Here is a 26,577-nt window from a genome sequence, read left to right as displayed (position 1 = left end):
TCCTTTCCTAGAGAGGTGTCAGCAGCCAGAGGGCCAAGACACACTGTGTACCCGGCCCAGGGTGGGTCAGTACCCACCACCTCCTCTGTTTCCTCAGTCCATCACGAGCAGATGTAGCCCATGGCTATCACCGGTAAGTTGTGATGTCACAGATTCGGGTGCTGAGGCTTGGAGGGTTAAGTGACTGGCTTCAGGCCACAGAGCCCAGGAACGACGATGCCAGGACCAGATCTGCCTGACTTCAAAGCTGTTGGCTCTTTCTCTTGAGACAAACGGGCAGGATGCGAACGAATGGTACAGGCCACAGGGTGTGCATAGCTGTCCATCCACCGGACTGGTATGTGGCCACAGGGGCTGGGTTTTCAGTTCTTTATTTTTATTTAGTGGATACTTATAAAACACTATACCCAATAGCAGCTAAATATACATTTAATTTGTGTGCATATAAAACATTCAACAAGAAAGAACACTTTGACTCTAAAACAAGTTTTAATACATTAAAAAGATCAATGTTGTATTAAAAAGAATATGTTCTGGCTGGGCATAGTGGTTCACGCCTGTAATCCCAGCACTTTGGGAGGCTGAGGTGGGTGGATCACCTGAGGTCAGGAGTTTGAGACAGCCTGGCCAACATGGTGAAACCCCCCTCTCTACTAAAAATACAAAAATTAGCTGGGCTTGGTGACACAGGCCTGTAATCCCAGCTACTTAGGAGGCAGAGGCAGGAGAATTGCTTGAACCCGTGAGACAGAGGTTGCAGTGAGCTGAGATGGCGCCACTGTACTTCAGCCTGGGCAAAAGAGCAAGACTGTCTCAAAAAAAAAAAAAAAAGAATATGTTCTCTAACCGCAAGATAATTTTTTTTTTTGAGACAGAGTCTCGCCATGTCTCCCAGGCTAGAGTGCAGTGGCACAACCTCAGCTCACTACAAGCTCCGCCTACTGGGTTCAAGCAATTCTTCTGCCTCAGCCTCCCATGTAGCTGGGATTACAAGTGTGCACAACCACGCGCAGCTAATTTTTGCATTTTTATTAGAGACAGGGTTTTACCATATTGGCCAGGCTGGTCTTGAACTCCTGACCTTATGATCCACCCACCTCCACCTCCCAAAGTGCTGAGATTACAGGCGTGAGCCACCATGCCTGGCTGCATGATAATTAAATAAGAAATTAATAAAATATATGGTCAGCTGGATACATTAAATATGAAAAAAACTAAAACCAAACAAAAAAGCAAGATATCTGGAAAAAAATCTCCCAAGTATTTCTAAATCCCCAAGTATTTCTAAATAATCCATGAATAAATCAAAAGAGAGCTTAGAAATTAGGTTGAATTGAATAAAAATAAAATTCAACATATTAAGGTTTGTAGGATGCAGCTAAAGCAGTGCTTATGGGAAAATTCATAGCTTTTAGAAAGGTTTTAGATTCGGGGGTACATGGGTAGGGCTGCCACATGGGTGTACTGCATGATGCTGAGGTTTGGGCTGCTAATGATTCTGTCATCCAAGTGGTGAACATAGCACCCAACAGGTAGTTTTTCAATCTCTGTCCTCCCACCTCCTCCCTTTTGGTATCTCCAGTATTTATTATTCCCATCTTTGTGTCTGCGTGTACCCAATGTTCAGCTTCTACTTTTATTTATTTATTTTTGAGATGGACTCTTGCTCTGTCTCCCAGGCTGGAGTGCAGTGGCGTGATCTCGGCTCACTGCAACCTCCGCCTCCCGGGTTCAAGCAATTCTCCTGCCTCAGCCTCCCGTGTAGCTGGGACTACAGGTGCCGGTCACCACCACACATGGCTAATTTTTGTATTTTTAGTAGAGATGGGGTGTCACCATGTTGGTCAGGCTGGTCTCGAACTCCCAACCTCAGGTGATCCGCCCGCCTCAGCCTCCCACAGTGCTGGGATTACAGGCGTGAGCCACCGCGCCTGGCTCAGCTTCCACTTTTAAGTAAGAACATGCAGTATTTGGTTTTCTTTTCTCTCCTTTCTCCTTTCCCCTCCCTCCCTCCCTTCCTTCCTTCCTCTTTCCTTCTTTCTTTCAGATGGAGTTTTGCTCTTGTTGCCCAGGCTGGAGTGCAATGGCACAATCTTGGCTCATTGCAAGCTCCACCTCTCAGGTTCAAGCGATTCTCCTGCCTCAGCCTCACAAGTAGCTGGGATTACAGGCACACACCCCCATGCCCGGCTAATTTTTTGTATTTTCAGTAGAGACAGAGTTTCACCGTGTTGGTCAGGCTGGTCTCAAACTCCTGACCTCAGGTGATCCACCTGCCTCGGCCTCCCAAAGTGCTGAGATTCACAGGTGTGAGCCACCACACTCAGCCCATTTTCTTTTCTGTATTAATTTACTTAGGATAATGGCCTCCAGCTGCATCCATGTGGCTGCAAATGACAGGATTTCATTCCTTTTTATAGCTGCATGATTTTTCAGTTTAAACGTATGAACGAGGCTTCCCAGGGAAATCTCCCAGATTAGACAGAGCCCAGGGAGAAGGCACTCAGCCTGGAAGCCGAGGCCCTTTCTCTGAGCTCCCAGAAGCCGGGCCAGGACACCAGGAGGGAAGTGGAAGAGGATCACAGAGCAGACAGGAAGTGGGAGGTGAGCGCTGGAGACAAACGCTTGGGGGACCACATAGCTCTGTCGGCACTGACCTTGGTTCCAGGGATCCCTGGTGGCCCTGGGGGCCCCTGTGGCCCGGGAGGCCCCTGTGTGTGAAAGTGAAGCCAGTCAGTGTCATTGGTTAGGCAGGGCCTCCCTTCGCTGCCCGCCCAGCTCCCCACCTGGAACAAAGTCCCCGTCCAGCTGAGCTGAGCAGGGGCAGGGTCCTCGGGGACTGCTTCTTCCCGTCAGGTCAGGCCACGCTGTGCATGGCTTTATCTGGCTACCCAGATTTGGGGGAGGCCAGGAGGTGTCTGCTGCCATGAACGGCCCTCTGCCCCAATCCAGATTTCGTCACGATGTTCCCCTGCTCAAGATCTTGCTTTGGCTCCCTATTGCCTCTTGAAGCAAGCTTAAATCCCCTGCTGGCATTCAAGGCCTGCCAAGAATGACATCCCCAACAGTGGCCCAGCACCACGCTCCCTGACTGTCCTATGAGCTCTCTGACCCTCTGGCTCCACTGGCTGCTATCTGCTGGACCTAGGGAGTTCCTGTCTCGCAGGTAGGGGTGGGGTCTCCAGTGTGTCCAGGTCCAACCCCACTCTCAAGCTCCTGTCCTGACCCAGACTTTTTGCAGGCCTCCTGCTCGGCCTCCACACTCCCCTCCCCTCCCTTCTGTAAAACTGCACCCTGCCCAGCCCCTGTCCCACAAGCTCTAGGTCTCTCCCCTCCCGCCTCCTGCCTCCCTATCCTGTGCCCTTCTTGTTGGTGTCCCACTGAGATGCCCGTGGCCTCCATCTTATCCACCCTCCTCTAGGCCCAGGCCTAGGACCTCCCTGCCTGGGGTCCCCCTGCTGCCTGCTCCAACACCCGCTTTCGTTCACTGTCCTTACCATTCCCTAGCTAGCCTTCCCCCAATATGATTTTTATTTTTTATTTTATTTTTTTGAGATGGAGTCTCCCTCTGCTGCCCAGGCTGGAGTGCAGAGGTGCGATCTCAGCTCACCACAACCTCCGCCTCCCGGGTTCAAGTGATTCTCCTGCCTCAGCCTCCCATGTAGCTGAGACTATAGGTGCGCACCACCACGCTCAGTTAATTTTTGTATTTTTAGTAGAGATGGGGTTTCACTATGTTGGCCAGGCTGGTCTCGAACTCCTCACCTTGTGATCCGCCTGCCTCAGGCTCCCAAAGTGTTGGGATTATAGGCGTGAGCCACCCACCCGGCGTGTTTTTATTTTTTTAACACCATCCCCTGCATGGACTATGTGGACTATGGCTGCCTGCTGCCCATCAAATTGAGTCAGCATCTCAGTCTGGCATCCAAAGTCCATCTCTGGCCAGGCATGGTGGCTCATACCTATAATCCCAGCACTTTGGGCGGCCGAGGCGGGATGATCACTTGAGATCAGGAGTTTGAGACCAGCCTGGCCAACATGGTGAAACCCCGCCTCTATTAAAAATACAAAAATTAGCCGGGTGTGGTGGCGCATACCTGTAGTCTCAGCTACTTGGGAGGCTGAGGCAGGAGAATTGCTTGAACCTGGGAGGGGGAGGCTGCAGTGAGCTGAGATCACACCCAGCCTGGGCAACAAGAGTGAAACTCCATCTCAAAAACAAAAACAAAAACAAAAATAAAAACAAAACAAAGTCTACCTCCCAACTCCCTGCACTCATAGGCTCGGTCAGCCTGGGACACACCATGCATGTGCCTGCCTGCCACGCCATGCCATGCCACGCCATGCCACACCACGCCATGCCACACCACGTATGCCTGGGGGTGGGTGCCACAGTTACTGCCAACTTGTACTTCCCCAAAGCCTGTGGGACATAACTGGAAATGATGCTCAGGTGGGGCCAGGGCCCCCTTCCCGGTCTGGTCTCTGGCAACCACTCCTTCCTCACTCACTTCCCTTCTGGGGTGCCCATGAGCTGCTGGCACCCAGTGCCTCTCTCCACTGGTGGTAAGTCCCAAGTTTACCAGCCACTGGACTCGGAGGTCACACATCTCCCAAGACTCCGGGGGCCGGGCTTGCCACTCTCATCCTCTCCATGACATCATTAGAAGACCTGGCCCTCTACCCAGTGTCCCTTCCACCCAGTGTCCTCTGGGAAGGTCCCAGGAGACACCGGTGGGAACAGACCCCAGGAAATGCTCTGGCTCCTGCCCCTGAGCGAGGAGCTTCCCTTTTTGACTTGGCCTCTAGGGAGCTCGGTCCACATGGGCCACATTCACAGGGGCTCTCTGAGGCGGGTCTCGACATAGCCCTGATTTCCACATCGGACACCTAGGAACGGTTGGGGTCTTTGTGCTAAGCTGCCTCAAGTCCCTTGTGTAAAAAAGTGCAGCATTAATCACAAAGGAAGTGATTATTCCCTAAGGAAAATCATATCTAAGGCACATCCTGGTCCCACCAGGAACACTACCTTGAGGGCATCCAAGATCCTGCCATCATAGTCGATCACCACCGTGTCTCCCTGCTCGCCCTTGAGGCCTGGGGCACCCTGAGGCAGGAAGAAGAGTAAGACTTTCAGGGAAGAGCTACGCTGGGGGGTGAAGTGGCAGCTGTCCCTGCGTCACACCCAGAGACAAAGCAATGGAAGAGCCTTGTCACCCAGGCCACACGCACGCCCCTCCCCAGTGTGGATCCCAGCGTGGGAGGGCAGGGGAGGCGGGCCCTGGGGCCTGCTGAGGGACCTGCTTCCACCTGGTCTGAGGGGCGGCTGGAATTGCCTTCGTGTGGGCGTTCAGGCCTGACCCGAGTCCTCGGGGGAAAATGGAAAGCCTGATTTTGATGTGACGCGCTTCAGATTTTTAAATGTTCGTAACACACAGAAAAGCCCCAAACCCTCCAAAACACAAAAACATGAGCAGGCCGGATCGGGCCCCTGTGCCTCCATTTCCCAGCCTCTGGCAGAGGCTGCACACACCGCGCACCCACACGCCTATTCCCGCCTGGTTACACGTGCACGTAAGCGTGCCCATGCCCATGCTGCACACCCAACGTGCACACTCAACGTGCACGCAAGGCTGCTGGCCAGCCCTCCCCTCATGAGCCTCACTCCCCACCCAGGCTGCTCTTTGCTTGGGGTACGGTGAAGGGTGGGGAGCACTTTAGTTCAGGCCCGAGCCCATCCCTTGTGCAGGCTGGAGACCCCTGCCTGGGCCTCATTTGCCAGCCCTCCCCCGTCCCGTCACAGCCTGCCCAGAACAGCCTGGCTCACTGGCTGCCTAATCCAACCCTCTCCCGCTCCCCACCACCTGCACAGCCAGGCAGGGGCTCAGATCATTTTTTTTGGAGGAAGAAACCAGCCTCCCGGAGCACGAGGAGACAGAGCCGAGGCCAGGATCCTGGACGTCACCCTAAAGGTAAGGTATGTTGATAGGGGCTGGTCACAAAAGATCTGGGGCGGGCTGGGGCGCTGTGCTCCTGGTGGCAGGGACAAACCTCCCTGTGGGGTGGGGAAAAGGCAAGGCCCAGCCCGCTGCGGCAGGATCAGGCATAGGACAAACGGAGGACCTGTGTCTGAATATATAGAGAAAGGAATTTAGATGGGCACGCGCTCGAGGGGACTGAGAGAGATCTGGCTTCATAATAACGGGTCGGGCCTCTTATTCTTATACTTCCATATTTGAACATTTTACCCAAAAAAGGCACGTACTATGAATTTTCAAAAATCACAAATACATTGGTTTAAAAAGTAAAATCCTCCCAGTTCCTGTAGCTCCACTGCTCCTCTGGGGTCTCTGTGGGGACAGGGGCTTCTGAAGCTATGGGGCCCCTAGATCTCATCCCTGAGGCCTTGCCTGAGAGGCGGCAGCTTACCCGGGGCCCTGCAGCTCCGTCCGTGCCTCGGTGGCCAGGCTCCCCCTGTGGAGACACACGGTGCAGGTGTGAAGCCAAACCACGCCTCCCAGTCCCCTCTTCCCAGGAGGGCCCAGGTCCCAAGTGCTGGAGCCTTCGCAGCCGAATGTATGAGAGAGCACTCCAGGAATGGGGCTCCCGGAGGGGCCTGCGAGACCCTCCTCTGACATCACTTTGTATACAGGTGGGGACGCTGGTGTCCCGGAGCTGGAGGCTGCATGGTGAGTTGGCCACAGAGCTGGGCACCAGTGGAGGCCTTGCCACTTGTCCAGATTCACCACTGCTGCCCCCACACCAGCTCCAACAGTGCTGAAGGAGACCCCTGGGCCAGGTCCTCCTGGGACTCCTCACTTAAAAGGGCAAATGAGAGCTGAGACCATGTCTCCCACTCTCGACTGGGGGAAGGTCTGAGCAGGGCCCACAGGTGCCAGAGCAGCAAGTTCTCACGTCACCTTTGGTCCTGGGGCACCACCCACGCCACTCTCGCCCTGAGGCCCCTCGCTCCCTGGCTCGCCCTGAAATAGAAACAGTTGCAGTGAAAGCAAGTGTGAGCGGGCACGTGGCAGGTGCCTTGGGGCTGCCCGAAGCCTTGCGATTAGGCCTCCCGGCAAATTGTTACTGAGTCCATGGGGTGTGTGCGTGGATGGACCTCAGGGCTCTCGCTAGCCCAGGGGACACAGGACCACGGCTGCCACCTTCTGGTGTGGGCCTTGGCACTTACTTGGGGCAGCTCAGGGGCTCAAGGGGCACTTTGGAGACTGGCTGGCCAGGATTTGGTGGCTGTTGTGAGGGGTTGGGGGAGTGAGGCATGAGGATGACACCCAGTTCTTGGCTTGGGGACACAGCAGGAAGTGAGGCCCCTGAGATGGAAACGAGGGCTTGAGGGAGTCAGGGAGACACATGGACTGGGTGAGACGCTAGGCCTGTTGTGTGGTGGGGCCAGGGCCTTCCTCTGCCTCTCTCTGGCCTGCACCGGGCACTGGCCTAGGACCTCATGGTGCCAAAGGTCCAGGTAGGGACTTCACCAGGCAGACGGGAACCATGGGAGGTGGGGGCAGGGGCCATGAGGGGAGGGGCAGATACTCACCTTGGGCCCTGGTGGTCCAGGGAGCCCTGGTGGTCCAGGCTGGCTTGGTGTCCCATCGTCGCCCTGAGGAGAGGACACCTGGGGCTTGCCGGTCAGACCCTCGGGTGGCCAGTGGGCCCCTCCCTCCTCTGGGCTTCCCAGTATACCAGTCTGCTCCTGGCACCTGCACTGGCACACGGTACCAGGCAGCTCCTCCCCACCCTCCTTGCCCCTCCAGGGCAGAGGTGGGGTCAGATCCATCTCTCTGTGTCGCCTGACCCCACCAGCCCAGGGCTGGCATTTGCAGAGAGAACGGATAGGCAGATGATGAGGGTACATTCATCCATTCATTCCCCCTGTGGGCCAGGCAGCTGAGGTCCCTGCTCAGGTGGAGTCAGAGGAGGCCAAGGGAAAAGAAACGTTCAAATAAATACAAGGTTGGCTGGCACGGTGGCTCATGCCTTAACTCCAGCACTCTGGCGGGTCAAGGCGGGGAGACTGCTTGAGCCCAGGAGTTTGTGGCTGTAGTGCCCCATCATGGCACCTGTGAATAGCCACTGCACTCCAGCCCGGGCAACAGAGCAAGACTCCATCTCTACAAAAACCAGAAAATAAAAAATTAGCCAGGCATGGTGGCACACGCCTGTAGTCCCAACTATTTGAGAGGCTGAGGTGGGACAATTGCCTGAGGCTGCAGGGAGCTGTGATCATGCCATTGCATCACAGCTTGGGTGACAGAGTGAAATCCTATCATATATATATATACACACACACACACACACACACACACACACACATATGCAAATAAATTCTAGGCACCATGTCAGGAAGTGGAGTAGTGTTGAGAAGAGAGGAGGATGGCAAGGCGGAGAGGGACTGCAGGGGGAGCTTGTTGCAGCAGGTGGCCAGGAAAGGTCTCCTAGAAGATGGGAGAGTTTTTTTTTTTTTTTTTTTGTAAGATGGAGTCTCGCTCTGTTGCCCAGGCTGGAGTACAGTGGCACAATCTCGGCTCACTGCGAGCTCTGCCTCCTGGGTTCACACCATTCTCCTGTCTCGGCCTCCCGAGTAGCTGGGACTACCGGCACTGGCCACCACGCCCGGCTAGTTTTTTGTATTTTTAGTAGAGATGGGGTTTCACCATGTTAGCCAGGATGGTCTCGATCTCCTGACCTCGTGATCTGCCCGGCTCGGCCTCCCAAAGTGCTGGGATTATAGGCATGAGCCACCGCGCCTGGCCTGATTTTTTGGTTTTTGAGACAGGGTCTTGCTCTGTTATCCAGGCTGGAGTGCAGTGGCACAATCCATAGCTTACTACAGCCTCGACCTACCAGGCTTAAGCAATCCTCCCACCTCAGCCTTCGAAGTAGCTGGGACAACAGATGCATGCCACTGCACCTGACTAGTTTTTCTGATTTTTAGTAGAGATGAGGTCTTGGTGTATTGTCCAGGGTGGTCTTTTTTTGTTTTTTTGAGACGAGTCTCACTCTGTCACCCAGCAGGTTGGAGTGCGGTGGTACAATCTTGGGTCACTGCAACGTTCGCTTCCTGGGTTCAACTGATTCTCCAGCCTTAGCCTCCAGAGTAGCTGGGACTACAGCCGCCTGTGACCACGCCTGGCTGATTTATTTTTGGATTTTTAGTAGAGATGGAGTTTTGCCATGTTGGCCAGGCTGGTCTTGAAGTCCTGATCTCAAGTGATCCTTCTGTCTTGGCCCCCTAAAGTGCTGGGATTGCAGGTATGAGCCAGTGCGCCTGCTGGCCTTGGGGGAGGGTTTTGCTGAGACCTGAATGAGGTGAAGGAGGAGGCTGGCCCAGGAGAAGAGGCTGGAGAGGATAACACTCATTCAGTGGTTTTAAGCTTGAGCTCACATCAGTGGCACCAGGGGCTGGTCAAACCGACTCTGGCCCCATCCCAGAGTCTCTGATTCAGTGGGTCTGGGGTGGGTCCCAGGGCCACACTTTGAGAACTAGTGTGCTCGGCCCTGAAGTGGGCATGAATTTGATGTGTTTGAGGAAGGGAAAGAATGAGTGAGTGAATAAATGAATGAATAAAATAAATTCTGGCCTCACGGAGAGCGAGGACAGGGCAGCCACCCGCAGTGAGGGCTCAGGTCTGGGGAAGACAGGGCCACTTTCCCCGTGGGTTGGCTCCCACCCCACCCCATCCTGTCCCCATCCCCATCCCCATTCCATCCCAGCCCTTGCCCTTCTCTCCAGCCACTTCCCAACACTGACCCGGATGCTCCTCCATCGGCCCCTCTCACCTTCTTTCCGGGTACTCCAGGCTCACCCTGGGGGAGGCAATGGGGGGTTCAAGAGCAAGGTGAGAGCCGCAGGAGTGTGGCCCGGACCCCAGGCCTCTTGTTCCTCGGGTAGAAGTGGCACTGATGACCCGTGCCCCGGGCCAGCCCAGAGACCCCTGAGTGCTTCAGAGAGCTGGGGCGGACAGTCTTGAATTCCACTTCTGAGCCACTCACTCCCAAGCTCAGCGACCCTGGCAAGGCACTGTTCTTCAAAGTGGGGAGGTGACTCCTGCCGTCTCAGAGGGTTTTGGAGGACGAGGCACTGGCTGAGCAGCTTTCCCATCCTTCCTCCTCAGGCCAGAGGCTCCGTCTCCATCAGGGAGGACCAGAGCCCTCCTCCCCACTCACATCCTCCCCAAAGAGGGCAAAAATGAAAGAGCTGACATCTGCAGAGCTGGACACGCTAACACGTGGAAAACTATGTCCACATGAAAACCTGCACATGGATGCTGACATCAGCTTTACTCCAAATTGCCAAAACCTGGAAGCAGCCAACATGTCCTTCAGTAGGTGAGTGCATAAATAAATAAACTGTGGCTTATCATTAAATAAATAATAAACCCAGACATGGACTATCAGTCAGTGCTAAAAAGGAATGAGCTGTCAAGCCATGAGAAGACATGGATGAAAGGTCAATGTGTATTACTAAGTAAAACAGGCCAATCAAAAAGGCCACACACAGTCTGATTCCAGCTAGATGACACTCTGGGAAAGGCAAAACTATGGAGACAGTGAAAAGAGATCAGTGGCCGAGCACGGTGGCTCACACCTGTAATCCCAGCACTTTGGGAGGCTGAGGTGGGTGGATCACCTGAGGTCAGAAGTTCAAGGCCAGCCTGACCAACATGGTGGAACCCCATCTCTGCTGAAAATACAAAATTAGCCAGGTGTGGAGGGGCGCGCCTGTAATCCCAGCTACTTGAGAGGCTGAGGCAGGAGAACTGCTTGAAACCAGGAGGCAGAGGTTGCAGTGAGCCGAGATTGTGCCATTGCACTCCGGCCTGGGCAACAAGAGTGAGACTTCAACTCAAAAAAAATAAAAAATAAAATAAAAGGATCAGTGGTGCTGGGGCTAGGGAGAATGAGGGATGAACAGGCAGAGAACAGAGAATGTTTAGGGCAGGGTAAATACTCCATGACACCACAGTGGTGGACACTTGTCAACACACATTTGTCCAAATCCGGAGAGTACCCCAGCAAGAGTGAACCCTAATGTGAACAATGGCATCTGGGTGATGTTGATCTGTCCATGCAGGCAAATCATCTCTAACAAGTGGGGGTACTCATAGCTGGGGAGCGGGGGCATGGGCCAGGGCAGGGGGATATGGAAACTCTGTACTTTGTTTAGTTCTGTTGTGAAACAAAAACTGTTCTACAAACAAAATCTATTTGGGCCAGGTGCGGTAGCTCACACCTGTGATCCCAGCACTTTGGGAGGCCAAGGTGGGCGGATAACCTGAGGTCAGGAGTTCGAGGCTAGCCTGGCCAACATGGTGAAACCCCGCCACTCCTAAAAATATAAAAAATGATCATGGTGTGGTGGCGCACACCTGTAGACCCAGCTAGCTACTCAGGAGGCCGAGGCAGGAGAATTGTTTGAACCCAGAAGGTGGAGGTTGCAGTGAGCTGCGATCGTGCCACTGCACTCCAGCCTGGATGACAGTGAGGCTCTGCCTCAAAATAATAAAAAAATTGGGAAAAATTATTTGAAACCAAAAAGCTAACGTGTTTTATGATTCAACTCTCGCAACTCAGTGTGAAAAAGGCGGGAAAGGTTTCCTGTGCCTCCAGTTAACGGATGAGTAAACTGAGGCCCAGAGAGGTGCAGTAACTCTCCATGGTCTGGGAGTTTGGTCTCCTGACCCTACTGCCTTGGCTTCGCTGGGGGTGGGGGGAAGAGAAAGGAGGTGGCGGTGGGTGAGTCCATCCCGCCAGATCCGGGGAGGGGCATGGGGAATGAGGAACACTCACCTTGGGCCCTGGGGGTCCCTGCGGGCCCTGGAACAAGAGAAGAGAAGGTGTTAAATGTCATACTGGAGGCTGATCCTGGGCCTGTCCTTCTTAGCATCCTGGCTTTATAAAAGGTGACACCCATCCCAGAGACCAGGAGGCAGGGCTGCGGTCAGAGGCAGGCTGGAGCTGCCCGCCCGAGGCCTGATTCCTCAAGCCTGGGACAGCTTCTGCATTAGGGCTCAGGCGGTGGCAAGTGGACCACAGCCTCCACACAGGAATGTGGAGCTGCTGGAATTCCCTCCGACTGGTGTCTCGCCTGGTCGTTTCCCCAGGGTGGGTGGAGGGGCAGGTGCACAGGGGTGCACACACATGCAGACATGTACATGCAGAGGCGTGCACACACACACACGGGCGCGTGACCCTGCTGTCAGCGTGTGTGGGAAAAGGGCTTCCAGGTCTGGGAACCACAGTCCTGCCAGCCCAGGCCTCTGGAATGCCCTGGATACTGACCATCTCGCCGTCTTGTCCAGGCTCTCCTTTGGGGCCCTGCGGAAGTGTGAGGGGACAGCAGTGAGGGATGCAGGTCGTCACACTGAACTGAGCCCAAATCTCAGGCCAGACCCTGGGCTGGGGCTCTAAGTACATTGTCTCATTTCATCCTCGCCAAACCTGAAGAGCGAGTATCACTGTCCCCACTCCACAGAAGAGAACGTTAGGCTGGGGAAGCCACTGGCCTGGCGTGACAAGTAATGGATGAGCCAACTGAGCAGCTGTCCTGGGGGAAACTGGTGGCAGTTTGGTGGGGGATCCATCTGACTGGGGGGGGACCCTGGTGGCAGTCTGGTGGTGGTGTGGCCTCCACACTGGAGGGAAGGACAGCCTGGGGTTTCTGGGTTAGGGAAAGGGTAGTAGGATGGGGCCTGGCCTCCAGGCTTTGGAGACGCTTGGGAGGAAAGCTGAGGCTGAGATATTATATTGGGGAGCGCGAGGGGAGGGGCTGATAAAGGTCTGCAGAGACAGTGCCCCCAGGAGGGTCTTAGGCTCAGGGTTGAGTCAGGATTGGGACTGGTATTGCAACTAAGGTCAACTTAGGGTGTCTGGGTCTATCTGAGGTTAGAGTTGGTTTGGTCAGCGTCAGAGTCTGGAAGGGTCAGAGTTAGGGTCTGAATTGGGGGTGTAGACCAGGATTTGGGAATGAGTTTGAGGTCAAGGTCTTGATTGGGATCAGAGACCCAGTTAGTGTTAGATTTAAGGTTCGAATGGGATAAGGGTCTGGGTTGAGGTTAGGGTTGGGTTTGGGTCTGGGGTCAGGGTCAGGGTCAGGATCTGAATTGGGGTTGGATCTTGGTTGGAGTTAAGTTTGGGCCCAGGTTCAGTGTGTGGATTGGGGTTAAGGCTGGCGTGGGGTCTGCACTAGAGACGGGGATGGGGATGGGGCTGGCTCTGGAATCCGGATTTGGGGTTTTGGTCAAGTTCTGGGTGGCCAAACTCCAGGCCCTGTCTTACCACTGGGCCTTGTGCTCCCCTGGGGCCATCTTTCCCGGTGTCGCCAGGAGGGCCCCGGGCCCCAGGAGGTCCAGGGGGCCCCGGAGGCCCAGCAGCTCCATCTTGTCCTTGGTCTCCCTGAAAGAGATGGGGCTTGGCATGACTCTGAGCGGGAGGGGGTCCAGCCTCCAGAGAGAAACCCTCAGATGGGCAGCCCCATGCCATCCCCTTTCCCAGCCCTTGGGGCAGGCTCAAAGGGGAGGGCTTTGTGACTGGGCCTCTTGCCACTTACTGGGGACTGCACGACCGAACAGATTCCCATACTTTGGTGTCAGAGGCCCTACGGGACCTTTTACATGCCAAGGAATGTGCCAGCTCTTCAGCACCTGAAGCCCAGATCCAGTGTTTAGGAGAGAGATGGCACGTGCTGCATGTGGGGGGAAACACGTGTGTCTAGCTGCCCCTTCCTCTCTCTAGAGTGGGGCCTGAGTATCTCCTGAAGGACTTTCCTGGAGGACCTTTTTTTTTTTTTTTCTGGTCAACTCTCGCTTCATTTGAAGTACGGAGGTGCACTCTTGGGCATTTATCCTTGTTCACAGCTGCTTGGTTAGTAACAGCCCCAAACTGGAAACCAATCCAAAAGTCCTTCAGTAGGTGGAAGGTTAAGGAGCTGGGGTACATCCACGTCATGGAACACAACTCGGCAATCAACCCAGAGGAACAGGCCACGACACATGCAACACCTCAGATGCATCTCAGGAGAATTACGCTGAGTGAAACAGTCCATCTCAAAAGCTTAATACGGTGTGGTTGTATCTATGTAACACTCTTGAAATGGCAACATTATAGAGATGGAGAACCCATACTGGTTGCCAGGCATTAGGGATGGGGGGATGAAGGTGATTGTAACTACAAAAGAACAGCATGAGGGACCTTTGTGTGCTTTACACAGATCTACAAGTGTGTTAAAATTGCACAGAACTAAACACGCAAACAAGTGTGTGTACAGCTGGGGGCATCTGAATAAGGTTGGTGGATTGTATCAATGCCAATTTCCTGTTGTGAGATTGTACTCAGAGATGCAAGATGTCACCACTGGGGGAGGCTGGATGAAGGGTACACAGATGTTATTTACTACAATTACATGTAAATCTACAATTATCTCAAAATAAAAGTTAAAAAAAAATGGTGATGAAGGGCCACACAGTTTCTCTCATGCAGCACTAAATCCCCAACTTTAGAACTTGATGTTAGCACTGGGTCAGACCTCAGGCAGCCAGAGCCCCACCTCACAGCCCAACCCGAGAGGAAGGAAGACCACTGTGACTGGCACCTACCCACTGCCCCAGCAGGGCCCACCCTGCACTGGCACAGGGTGGAGCCACAGGAATGGAGTACACCCACGTCATGGTGCCAGTGGCCCTCAACCTTCTTGTAACAAAGAAAGGAAGACATAGCACTGAGCTAGCAAGGATATCCTGAAGATGATTTTTTTTTTTTTGAGACAGAGTCTCTAGCTCTGTTGCCCAGGCTGGAGTGCAGTGGCACAATCTTGGCTCACTGCAACCTCCACCTCCCAGGTTCAAGCGATTCTCCTGCCTCAGCTTCCCGAGTAGGTGGGATTACTATTATTATTATTATTTGTATTTTTAGTTCAGACGGAGTTTCACCATGTTGGCCAGGCTGGTTTCGAACTCCTGACCTGAAGTGATCTGCCCGCCTTGGCCTCCCAAAGTGCTGGGATTACAGGCATGAGCCACCACACCTGGCCGAACATGATCTTATTCAACCTTTGCGATGAGTTGGCCAGGGCACTGTTATTGTCCCACTTTACAGATGGAATGGCTGGGGTTGGGGGTCAGAGGGTCAGTTGCCCAGGGTTACAGAGCTAGGGAAGGCAGAGCCTCCTCTCACTGCCAAGGCAAGAGGTCCCTTTGAGACACTTCTTTTCATCCACAGATGTTCCCTGATCTGAAATAGTTCACCTCTCTAGCAAACTGCACTTAACACAAATTCACTTGCTTTCCCAATTAAAAAAATCAGCAGAAGTTCTCAACACCCGCCACTCAGGTCTTCCTCTTGGTCTGGCATGGCCAGGGTCCTGATCAAAATGTTACAGCTCCAGACAAAAGGGAAGAAAACTGACAGCTTGGTTAGGTCACCAGGCATGGGTGGTGATGGTGACAGGTAATTCCTGTTTTAATTTGCACTGAATCAGGAAGAATTTGAAGACACCCCTTTAGCTCCCTGCTGTTCCTTTTATAAAGGCCCTCAGGCTGGGAACTACTGGCCTGGACTCTACTTATTAAGACAGAAAATGGGCCTGACACTGGAGCCGGTCCTGGGAGAGATTCTTAGGCTCTTTCCCGGCCAGCCCGCCTGCTCCTCCCTCAGGGTAGGATGGCTGAGGTCTAACCCTGCAAACGTGGGGTGAGTTGGGGGTAACACAGCAAGTCATCAGCCAGGCCCCCACTCAGGCAGTCTACCTTGAGGATCCGGCGATTGTACAGGTGATGGTCTCTACTCATAAAGCCCGGATTGAGCCGTGGGAAAACCATCTAGTCAGCAGACAGGTCGTGTGGTCAGAAAGGCAGGAAGGTGATTTGAAAAACCACAAGGCTTTTTGAAACCTGGAGGCAAAGCCACTTCACCAAGCCCAGAGAAAGGCGAGTAGGTGATCAGTGTGCAGACTCCTTCTCCAGGGAGGGCCGCTCACCAGTGGAATGCCCACCAGCATCCACGTCACCCGCGGCCACGGGACGGGCTCCCGGCCTGGCTGCCGACAACCTCCCAAGACAGCCTAACCCTAACTCAGGGGCCATAAGAGAGAATGGCAATTGGAGTCTTAAGCCACTATTTAAAAATTTTTTTGGAGACAGTCTCGCTCTGTCGCCCAGGCTGGAGCGCTCTGGTGCCACCTCGTCTCACTGCAACCTCTGCCTCCCAGGTTCAAACCATTCCCTTGCCTCAGCCTCCCGAGTAGCTGGGACCACAGGCGCCTACCTCCACACCCCGCTAATTTTTGTATTTTTACTACAGACAGGGTTTCACCATGTTGGTTAGGCTGGTCCCGAACTCCTGACCTCAAGTGATCCACCTGCCTCGACCTCCCAAAGTGCTAGGATTACAGGCACGAGCCACTGTGCCCGGCCATTAAGCCACTAAACTGTGTGTGTGTGTGTGTGTGTGTGTGTGTGTGTGTGTTTGTGTGTGTTGGGGGGGGGTGATGTTCCCGATGACTGGGACACTGGGAACATAGGGAAGGTATCCATGAAGAGGGCTGGGGGCTTGGGAGGAGATCCCCTCTTCCATGACCTCTGGGCCTCAGGACTTCTAGTCTGTTGAGGAGAGGGCATCCGCTTTGGATTATCAGCTCCACACACCCACCAGGAAGCAAGCAGAAGGATTTTTCTCAGCAGCTAAAACTCAGCACGAGACCCTTTCTTTGACTGCAGAGCAATCTCACCAGCTTTATGTGGCTGGCACAGAGCAGCTGTGTCTGTGGGGCTTGGCCTGGCCAGCCCCCTTCCTTGCTCCTGCTCACAGCTCAGGGCCGCAGAGGTACGGCGCAGGCACCGGGCCAGCCCTGACCACAAGCTGCAGCCCCGCTCTACACTGCCGCTCCCACTACCTTTTAACTGCCACGACAACCTCTTGGGGTGGGGGCTGTCCTCCCGTTCACAGTTGAAGAAACGGAGTCTCAGGGAGCAAAGTGACTTGATCAGGGTCACTCAGCTGGCAGGTGGCAGAGCTGAGCTTTGAGCTCAGTTCTGCTGACCCCAGAGCCTTCCCTCTTTTTGGGGTGCCAGCTGTCCTCAGTCTCCAGTCTGGGTCACGTGCCAGCCCCACTGTCCGGCATCCACAGTGGTAAGTATGGAGACCTGGACATCTTCCAGAGACACCCACCTGTGCAAGAGGTGGCAGCCCCACAACCCAGGTCCCTGGGGGCTTCCACCGGTGCTATGGGTGGGGAAGGGGCCTCTTGGCCTTTCTGTGATGAGCTGCAGGGAGCCAGGACCCAGAAGCAGCGCCAGTTATGCCTAATTATTAAGTCAAACAAACCATATGGGCAGTGAGGGAGGTCATGCCTGGTTCTTACCCGGGGGCCAAAGTCTCCTGGTGCACCCTAGGAACAAAAGACATGGAGAGGTATCACCACTGCTTTCATCATTTCTTCCCATTTCCCATCCAGCATCTGTGCCCAGTGCTTCATAGACATGGTATGACTTAATTCTAACAAAAATAGCAGGCAGGCTCTATTTTTATTTCCATTTCCAATGAGGAAGCAAACACAGTGAGGCCACTTAACCTGCTCAAGGTCACACAGCTAGCGGATCCAGGGCTTGAAGGCAGGTGTTCCCTTATCTCAGGGCAGCCCCAGCCATTCGAGGCCCCGGATATTGTGGAGCAGAGACAGCCCCTCCCACTGTGTCCTCTGGAAGGGATGCTAATGAGTAAATGCTGCTTTACACCACCAAGTTTTGGGGCAGTGCATTAAGCAGCAATAGACACCAAGACACCAGTTCTCTCTGGTTTCACAGCCCCGATGGAATCACTTCTATGACGTGGTGGCATCAGCCAAGGCCAGCGGGAAGGTAATCAGGCCACCCACCAACCGCACTAGTCTCTCATCATTGGCAAGAACATTGAGACCATGACCTCATGCAATCCCTCCTGTGACTCGGTGAGATTGGTCTTCATTTACAGATGGGGAAACTGAGGCCCACAGAGCCCGGCAACTTGGCCAAAGCCACACAGTTGGTGGTGGAGCTGGAATGCAAAGCCGAGGTTCTGAACACCAGCTCCCAGGCCTCCCCACGGCTCCCTCAGCCCTGGTGGTTGGGTGGGAACCCTGCCTGCCCTGGCCTGAGCCGCCAAATCACACACAGCAGGGCCCATCTGCAGCTCTCACCTCCCGTTTCCAAACTCCGCGTCGGGGGTGGACGTGGTCCAGCTGTGGGAGCACCCAGCTGGCCCTGGCACATCTAGGCCTGCTCTGACCCCTCCCCTGATTTTACCGTGGGTAACACAGATCTCTTCTGTCCCGTTCTGAAGCACTTGGTCCCTGGTTTCTAGGGGGCTTTAGTGCCTGATGCCAGGGAAGCCTTCCTCCCAGGGGGCCGCAGAGGGAGCTCTCCGCCATGTCTTCCTGAGGGGTGCCCTCCCCACAGAGAATACCATTAACAGTCACGGTTCAATCCCCCAGCCCTCCTGGCACCCCCCCTTCACCAAGAAGTCCTCTGGACACTCGTCATTCTGGGAACACTGGGCCTCCGAGTTTGGTTATGCTTTGGTCCTAGGAGAACTCAGACTCAACTCTCCGTATTGTCAAGTGTAAGCCTTGTAACCCTTTTAGAAGGTAGGCACGGTGATTCCCACTCTACAGATGGGGAAACTGAGGCTCTAGGAGGGGCTGTGAGGTGCTCGAGGGCACCCTGGAATGGGGTTCGGAGGGAGGTTTCTGGGATTCTTCGCATCTGCACAGCCTCTGGTTTCACTTACCTTTTCCCCTTTCGGGCCTGGAAGTCCCTGGAGAAGGAAAGTGGAGAAAGAACAGGCCTGAGTGAGGGGCCTAGGCTGGCTCCCCTTCTGGCTTCCCTGTACCTCTGAGGGCAGAAGGGCCCATGATGCTGAGCAGAACTTTGGGCGGCTGAGTGGAAAATTACACACGAGCTGTCAGCATCAGTGACAGCTGCCCTGGCTGGCCCAAGGAAGCTCCACACCTCGGTCCTCAGCATGAGGGATATGGGGGACTTGGGGGTGACCAGCAAGGGCCCACTGGCATCCTCATAGCAGAGAAAGGGGCGCATGCACTGGGAACTCCTCCCAGAGAGCGCACACAGTCCCCCACTGCTCAGCTCCCACCCCGTTGCTGTCAGTGGGAGGCCACTGCCCCCAAGCCATCTTTCTGGAATCTGAGAAGCAGGCAGTAGACAGATGCTCTCTCCAGAGGCATTTTCTTCTTTTTTCTTTCTTATTTCTTCAAAAAAAAAAAAAAAAAAAAAAAAAAAAAAAAGCCACATTCTCTTCTTTAATGGTAGCAGCTCCTTGGAGTATGGGCTCCATCTGTCCATCCCTGTATGAGTCATCCATCCATCCATCCATCCATCCATCCATCCATCCATCCATCCATCCACCCACCCATCCACCATCCATCCCCCCACCCCACCCACCACCATCCATCCATCCATCCATCCACCCATCCATCCATCCATCCATCCATCCATCCATCCATCCATCCACCCATCCATCCATCCATCCATCCATCCATCCATCCACCCATCCATCCATCCATCCATCCATCCCATCCATCCACCCTCCCATCCACCCATCCACTCACCAATCCATTCATCCATCCACCCATCTATCCATCCACCCATCCACCCACCAATCCATTCATCCATCCATCCACCCATTCCCCCACCAATCCATCCATCCACCCATCCACCCACCCATCCACCCACCCATCCATCCATCCCATCCACCCATCTACCCATCCACCCACCCATCCACCCATCCACTCACCCATCCATCCATCCATCCACCCATCCATCCATCCACCCACCTATCCACCCATCCACTCACCAATCCATTCATCCATCCACCCATCCATCCATCCCACCCATCCACTCACCAATCTATTCATCCACCCACCCATCCATCCACCCATCCACTCACCAATCCATTCATCCATCCACCCATCCATCCATCCACCCATTCACCCACCCACCTACCCATCCACCCATTTATCCACTATCCATCCAACCACCCACCAATCCATCCATCCATCCATCCACCCACCCCCACCCACCACCCACCCACCCACCCATTCATCCACTATCCATTCAACCACCCACCAATCCATCCATCCATCCATCCATCCATCCACCCACCAATCCATCCATCCATCCATCCACCCATCCACCCACCCACCCACGTACCCATCCACCCACCCACCTACCCATCCACCCATTCATCCACTATCCATCCAACCACCCACCAATCCATCCATCCATCTATCCAGTCATCATCCATCCATCTATGCATCTATCTATACATCTACCCACCCACCCATCCATCCATCCACCTCAAATTACTTATTTATTGTGCTCATGTCTCCCTGCATGTTTCTGCTGAGGACTGCCTGTGACCACAGGCTCCTGGCCCAGATGTTGAGAACTCAGCTTGATGCCCACCAGGGCAGTCTTGAGAATGTAGCGAGGACACTGTGCCTGTGTCTGCTGCGAGGGGCTCGCATGCTTTGAGGGCTGACTAGACCCCAGGGACTGTGCTGCCCACAGTTCTCCATAGGTCTGCAGCATCCCTAGGAGAGGAGGGGTACGTGTGCCCACTTGACAGACAAGAAACCTCAGGCTTGGGAGGTGAGGAGGCCTCCCCTGGTCACCGTCAGCAGGTAGTGGAGCTAGATTTGAACTCAAGTCTGACACCCAAAGGCTTCTCTCTCTGCTGAACCAAGTTCCAGTGGCTGCTTCCCTCCAGTGCCTGGTGGTCACTCCCAGCCCCACAGTGGCAGCCCCCAGCCCAGGACACCCTGGAATTGCCCTGTCATCACTTACGGGCTTGCCATCCAAACCCAGGGGTCCCTGGAAAACAAGAGAGAGAACACAGGTTACACACGGGGATGGCACTTCCTCCACGTCTTATGACCCAGGTGCATTATTCAGCGACGAGAAAACAAAGCCTATGGGAGCCCCAGGTCTGGGTTCAGTCCATGCGGCCTGGGGCCGAGGGAGGGGAAGGCATCTGTGTGTGGTCTGCTGCCCGGAATCCCTCCTCTGACAAGAGAGCCCAGTTCTTCTCTAAAGACCACCCCCCATCTCAACCCATGGGGTCTGGGTGGGCTGCTGGGGTGGGCACGTGACCACATTCCCTCTGCCAGGGTGACGGGGTCAGTGACGAGCCTGGGATCCAAGGCGAGCCATGAGCATCCTGCCTGGGACTTAATGGTGGGGCTTTAGGGGAAAAGGGCTCTTTTCTTCTGATGGGGCTAAGCCTGGAGCTCCCAGGGACCACCACACGGCTTGAGAATAAGCCAACAGGGAGGAAAGCAGAGCTGAGAGACAGAGAGAAAGACAGGGTCGAGGGCCTGAAGCTGAAACTGCCCCTGTACACACCAGTTTGAGAGCTAATCAATACTTTTGTTTTGCCTTCATTAATTCAGCTTGAATTGAGTTCCTGTCATTTGTGACTGGCAGTCTTGAAGGCTCTTTGAACTTCCCACATTGCTGCAGCCTTTGCAGACAAAATAAAGCCAGAGAAAAGCCAAATCACACCAGGGTGGGTCCAGACAGTGGGGGCACTCAGTGACCTCCAGGCCCCCTGCAGAGTCTGCAGAGGACCAGCTGCACAGCAGCCCGTGCCGGACACCCCTGCCCCTGTCCACCTACCACCCACTTAACAAAGCCTCGCCCAGCTCCCTTTTGTGTGGGAGTGGGGAGGAATCCAGCTGGCAGGGACTCTGGGACCAGGGATGCCTGGTCTCTGTCAGCCCCCTCTTCCTCCTCACCACAGTCCCCTCACCCCCACATACACTTCACTGTTGGCTGCAGCAACGACGCACACAGCTCCACACTTCTGAACCTTTGCACACACTGCCATCCTTCCCTTCTTTGTCCATCTTCAGCTCAGTTACCTCCTCTTCCAGGAAGGCTTCTAGGGTTTTCTCCTTCCCAGAGTCAGGCCATCTGTCCCTGTTCCCACCACATATATTCTGTCACATGTGACATGACCTATTGTTAATGTGGGGTCTACACAATTCTTCCTCTGTACAGTCAGGAAAAGGGTCTAATCCCTGTGCCTCTGTTATTGGATGGGGCCTGGCAGGCAGCATGTGCCCGGGAAAACGTGCAAAGTCAAACCAAGGAAGTACGGCAAGAATGATAATGCCGCAAATGCATGCACTGCGTAGTAGAAAGGGGAGGAGAGGTGGAGGCTCTGCCAACCCCTAGCCGGGAAGACGCATTGTGGGGACAGTAACGTTGGGCTATTTGGACCTAACAAGTGTGTGTGTGAGGGTGGGGGAGGGCACCGTAGGCAAAAGAGAGCAGCCTGGCCAAAGCGGGATGGGGGACCCTGTAGGCGGTGGAGGAGCAGAGGGGATCTCGTCAGCCCCTGACCTGTGGCCCCTGCTCAGTTTGTCCCTGCCTCTCTGGACTTCCACTGGCTGAGGACGGACTCCCGGGCCCAGCATCAGGGTCCTCTGTGGCTAAGGCCAGCTTCAGCCATCTGGTCACTCTGTGCTCCTGTCCGTCCCCGAGCTCTCTGGCTTCCTTTCTGTCTTTATCCCTCGGCTCTCTGTTCCCTTTGCCTGGAGTGCCTTCCCCGCGTCTGCACCTGGCAGCAGGCAGCTCATCCCCCGGGACAGCCTCCTGCTCTGGGAAGACTTTCCTGGTCTCTGGTTCTGGACACAGCTGGGAGCTGGCCCCGTGCCTGCCAGGTAGGAGGTAAGCTGCTGGCTTCTCTGGCTCAACCTCCAGACAGCCTCGTGTGGAGATGGCCCATCTGCCCATTCCCAGATGGTGTGAGTGGCCACTCCATGTGGGGCTCGCGGCCAGGGCCTTGCTGGCAGTAGGAAACTAGGCAGTTCTTAAAAATTGGTGTCTAAGTGCTTCTGGCCACCAGTCTCATGGTCACTGAGGGTTTGGCCATCAGAGTGATGGCCTGGGGACAGGTGGAGTCCCAGGGGAGAGGGAGTGGGGGCATTCCAAAGTCTTGGGGGCTCAGGCCCTGGGGGCCCCAGGTCAGGGCCTCAGCCCCCATCACAGGCGTAGTTCTACTCCTTGCCATGAGCCTCCCAGGAGCTTCCCTAGCTGGACAGTGTCCTCTTGCCAGTTTCCAGCTGTCCTGATCCCGGGGTCCACACCCCCAGGCCTTCTGCCCTCGGTAGTACACTAAATTGGGCCCTGCCCCTTGTCCCCCTATCCCCTGACCCAGGCCCTGCCGGGTGTCCTCAGGGTCACGTCCCACTACGCATCCCCACCCTGGACTTCTCCCCTGGGCCCGACCCCACACACGTGGGCGCCAGTCCTTCCTGGGTCTCTTCAAGGAGCTCTTCATGGCCCCCACTCGGTCTCAATCACACAGCAACCCGGTAAGGTAGGTGTCCTCATCCCCCTCTTACAGAGAAGGAAACTGAGGCCCAGTGAGGGGAAGACCTTGCCTAGGGCCATGCAGCTAGAAAGGGTCTGGGCCCTGGGTCTCCATCCTGTCTGCACTGCAGGCCCCTGCCGCAGTCCTGTCTGGCCTCCCGGCCACTCTCTCCTGCTCTAGGCCTTGCATACCTCTGTGAAATCCTCCCTGCTCCCACGGTCCCCTGGATGTGAAGCACGCACAACCACAGGGCTCTGCCTTTCTAGAAGTGCCCGTGGAAGGGAGCCCAGGCTGTCCCCTTGGCCTCAACCCCAGAGGGAGCATCTCAGTGCTGCCAGCTGTTTCTGGAAGTGTCCACCGACTGGACCTTATTATGGCCGCAGGCCTCCTGCCTCCTGAGCTGGACGCTGCCCTCTGCCAACCTAGGACTGTTCCTGGGGGTCACTGATGGTGCAGCTTTGGTCCCCAAGGCTTCTTTCTGATGTGTGAGAAGCCCCGTCTGTGACAGAAAACCAATTTTCACATCAAAGGCCCTGCCTGTATGTGTGATCAGAGCCCTGGGAGTTTTTATGAGTGAATTCAGTTTCTAGCTTCCCAATAGAGGCAGAGCGATGGGTGTTCGCAGTGTTCTTGGGAGCCCCCACCGAGGACTGAAGGGAAGCCAATTCCAATTCCCGGAAGCCGAGCCAGTGCCTGCAGCGGCACCAAAGCTCCCTGTGCAAGAACTGACAGAGCAGACCGGGCTGGGCCAGCCCCCAGGACAGAGCCGACCCACAGCCAGGATGACACGTGGGCAACAAAGCCGCCCCAGGCCCCCGAGCTCTCTGTGAGGGGCAGTGGCTGACCTTGGAGAAGCTGCTGGGTGGGTGCGGTCACTGAAGAAGGGACTCTGAGGTAGGCAGGGAAGGAGCAGCCTGGCTTTGGAGTCAGATGCACCTGCCTGGCTTGGGGATGTGATTCTCACCTCCCCTCCCGTCCTGGGGAAGTGGGGCCTGCCCTCTGGGCCGGGGGACCCTGGGCTGTGAACCTCCAGGGGATGGACCCTGTCTGCAGTTACCCTACAGAATGCCTTTCCCAAACTGGTGCCCCACAGCACACTGCCCTGCAGGCTTGCCTGGAGACAGGGATTCCATGGCTGAGTAAGTTTGAGAAACACTGGGTTACACTCTTTGGAACAGGTTTCTTTCCCGAAGGGCTGTCGGAGCCGTCATTTTACTTTGCTGGTCTTTAAAAGGACAGTGCTCCTTCCACCCCCGAAATGGGCTCAGTGGACTCAGCCTTAATGGACTCAGTGCCTGGCTGAGCCACAGCAAAGCAACTGAGGCGTGAGGCTGTGCAGACCATCCACAAACCAGGTGTTTCTACTGGTGCAGCGGGGGCCGAGCCCGGCTCTGGGTGCTCTAGAGAGGAGGACAAGCGCCTCAGGGAAGGGCCTGGGCTGGTCTGAATGGAGCCACGGAACGCGTGGGGTGGGGGGCGTGGTCAGGCTGGACAAAGGCATGGCAGGGCAAGTGTCCAAGTATCCAAGCCCAAGGCAAGTCCTTCTGAGCAGAATGAGGGCATTTCTGAGCAGCTGGGTAGTCTGGAAGGGCAGAGCCCCAGACTGGGCAGGGGCGTGCCTTGGGTGGTGGTGGTGGGGGGTCTCTCCTATCCAGGCAGCCCTCCCCTGCCCCAGACAATAGGGCACCAGTCATCAGCTGCCCTGTTCCTCTCCCAGCATCTCTTACAGAAGGAGTGGGAAAGAAAGTAGCTTGGGGAGGTTTACCAGCAGCTCACGGAGCAAAGGCCAGGGCTCAGCCTTGCAGGGCCCGGTTCAAATCCCTCTTCCGAGCCTCAGGTTCCTCATCTATGGATGTCACCACACTGTGCCTGGAGATGCTCATGACCGTCCAGCTCGCTCCCCTGCCTGATCAAAGCCCTTGAATCCACCAGAGGTTTTCAACGCCTTCTGCCCTCCGAGAAACCCCACAGCTGTTCACAAGCCTTGGTTCTGCTTTAAATCACTCTTTCCCCGTGGAGATCAGCTGGGCTCCGGGATGTTTCCGGATGTGTGAGAAACAAACAAAGCTCTGGGCTGCACGTGAGCAGGAGGCCAGGCGGCCAGCTGGCCTGGGACTCCGGGTGGGCAGCCCTCCCCCGGCCCTGGTGCTGCCTCGGTCCCTTGCCTTGCTCAGGGACCGGAATGTCCCCGATCCTGTTTCCTCATTTGTGAAATGCAGGTCATGCCATTCTCCTCTCAAACAACAAGTTCAAGTTGGGTCCCAGGTCAGTGGCCTCTGTTTCCCAGACCAATGCAAGATGCGAGGCCCCACAGGCAAGCAGACACTGGATTAGGGTTTGCCCTGGCCCTGGGGGGCAGTGCTAGGAGTGACCCGTGTGTGGCCTTCCAAGAGGCTGGCAGCAGGACCCTGGACGGTGCCGCCGGCTCTGCCATCTGTGAATTTGAGGCTTTGCTCTCTCCCTCCCTCGGCCTGTTGAGTATGTCCTGAGCCGGGTTCACAGAGCCATCTTTTGAGGCATATTAACAAGTGTTGAAACCATCCCTATAAACTTTATACAATTAATTAGGGAAGAAGGGAGGGGGAGGAACAAAAATAAACCACGCTTGGCGGGCCATTCAGCATCATCATGAGATCAGCACGCTCCTGACCCCTTCCTCGGAACTGGTTTCCGGCTGCCTCAGAATCGCAGGTTCTCTTACAGGGTCATGGTTCCCCTGAACCGCTCTGTAGATGGCAATTTGAATGTGAAAAACGACCCTTTCCCTTTGAGATATTCTTTCAGAGCCTGCACACCAGTGAAACTACAAAGTCAGCCGGTCTGAAGGATCCCATGGGAGCTGATTCACCGAGGAGTGCAGTCTCTACATCCTGCTGATTTCAGCCCCCTGCCCTGGGGTCTCCTCCATCTCCTTGCTGGGTGCCCAGCAATCATTAAACCCTGTCTCTGCAGCAAACCCTGCTGTCTCAGTATAATTGGCCTGGTACTAATGCAGCGGGCATTTGAACCTGGTGGTCCTACAACCGTGTGGCTGAAGAGGGGAGGTTTCCTGGTGAAGTACATTTGGGATGTGGGGATGGTGGCTCCATCCCTGGAGTGTCTTGGAAAAGCCTGCGCTGACCCTCTTGCTCTATGTCAGGGAAAGGTCCAGCGCTGGCCCTGTCCTCCTGACTCTGGCCCAGCCCCCACCAA

At 55.1% G+C, this 26,577-nt stretch overlaps 2 protein-coding genes across 4 annotated transcripts in view; both read right to left on the bottom strand.

Annotated features, from left to right (window-relative positions):
- Positions 1-26,577, bottom strand: part of COL23A1 (collagen type XXIII alpha 1 chain) — a 362,528-nt gene that overhangs the window by 12,341 nt on the left and 323,610 nt on the right. The window contains exons 6-17 of the mRNA XM_050794269.1: positions 20,853-20,879; positions 18,778-18,804; positions 17,375-17,401; positions 13,297-13,413; positions 12,301-12,336; positions 11,809-11,835; positions 9,799-9,825; positions 7,556-7,618; positions 6,921-6,983; positions 6,430-6,474; positions 5,030-5,107; positions 2,658-2,711 (exon numbers count right to left, since the gene is read on the bottom strand). Of these exons, the coding sequence (XP_050650226.1) occupies positions 2,658-2,711; positions 5,030-5,107; positions 6,430-6,474; positions 6,921-6,983; positions 7,556-7,618; positions 9,799-9,825; positions 11,809-11,835; positions 12,301-12,336; positions 13,297-13,413; positions 17,375-17,401; positions 18,778-18,804; positions 20,853-20,879 (591 nt within the window). The remainder of the gene's footprint in view (positions 1-2,657; positions 2,712-5,029; positions 5,108-6,429; positions 6,475-6,920; positions 6,984-7,555; positions 7,619-9,798; positions 9,826-11,808; positions 11,836-12,300; positions 12,337-13,296; positions 13,414-17,374; positions 17,402-18,777; positions 18,805-20,852; positions 20,880-26,577) is intronic.
- Positions 1-26,577, bottom strand: part of NHP2 (NHP2 ribonucleoprotein) — a 170,049-nt gene that overhangs the window by 107,801 nt on the left and 35,671 nt on the right. Inside the window, exon 1 of one of the 3 annotated variants that reach the window (XM_050794256.1) lies at positions 21,398-21,407. The exons of 1 other annotated variant lie outside the window; for it this stretch is intronic. The gene's annotated coding sequence lies outside the window, so the exon portion shown is untranslated. Of the gene's footprint in view, positions 1-641; positions 653-21,397; positions 21,408-26,577 lie in introns of those variants that run through there. One more of the 3 variants, XM_050794262.1, reaches the window with a different exon arrangement.

This window comes from Macaca thibetana, chromosome 6 (genome assembly GCF_024542745.1).
Source record: "Macaca thibetana thibetana isolate TM-01 chromosome 6, ASM2454274v1, whole genome shotgun sequence".
Classification (NCBI taxonomy): domain Eukaryota; kingdom Metazoa; phylum Chordata; class Mammalia; order Primates; family Cercopithecidae; genus Macaca; species Macaca thibetana.
Note: the sequence above shows the minus strand (reverse complement) of the source record. Positions and strands in the feature narration are given on the sequence as shown.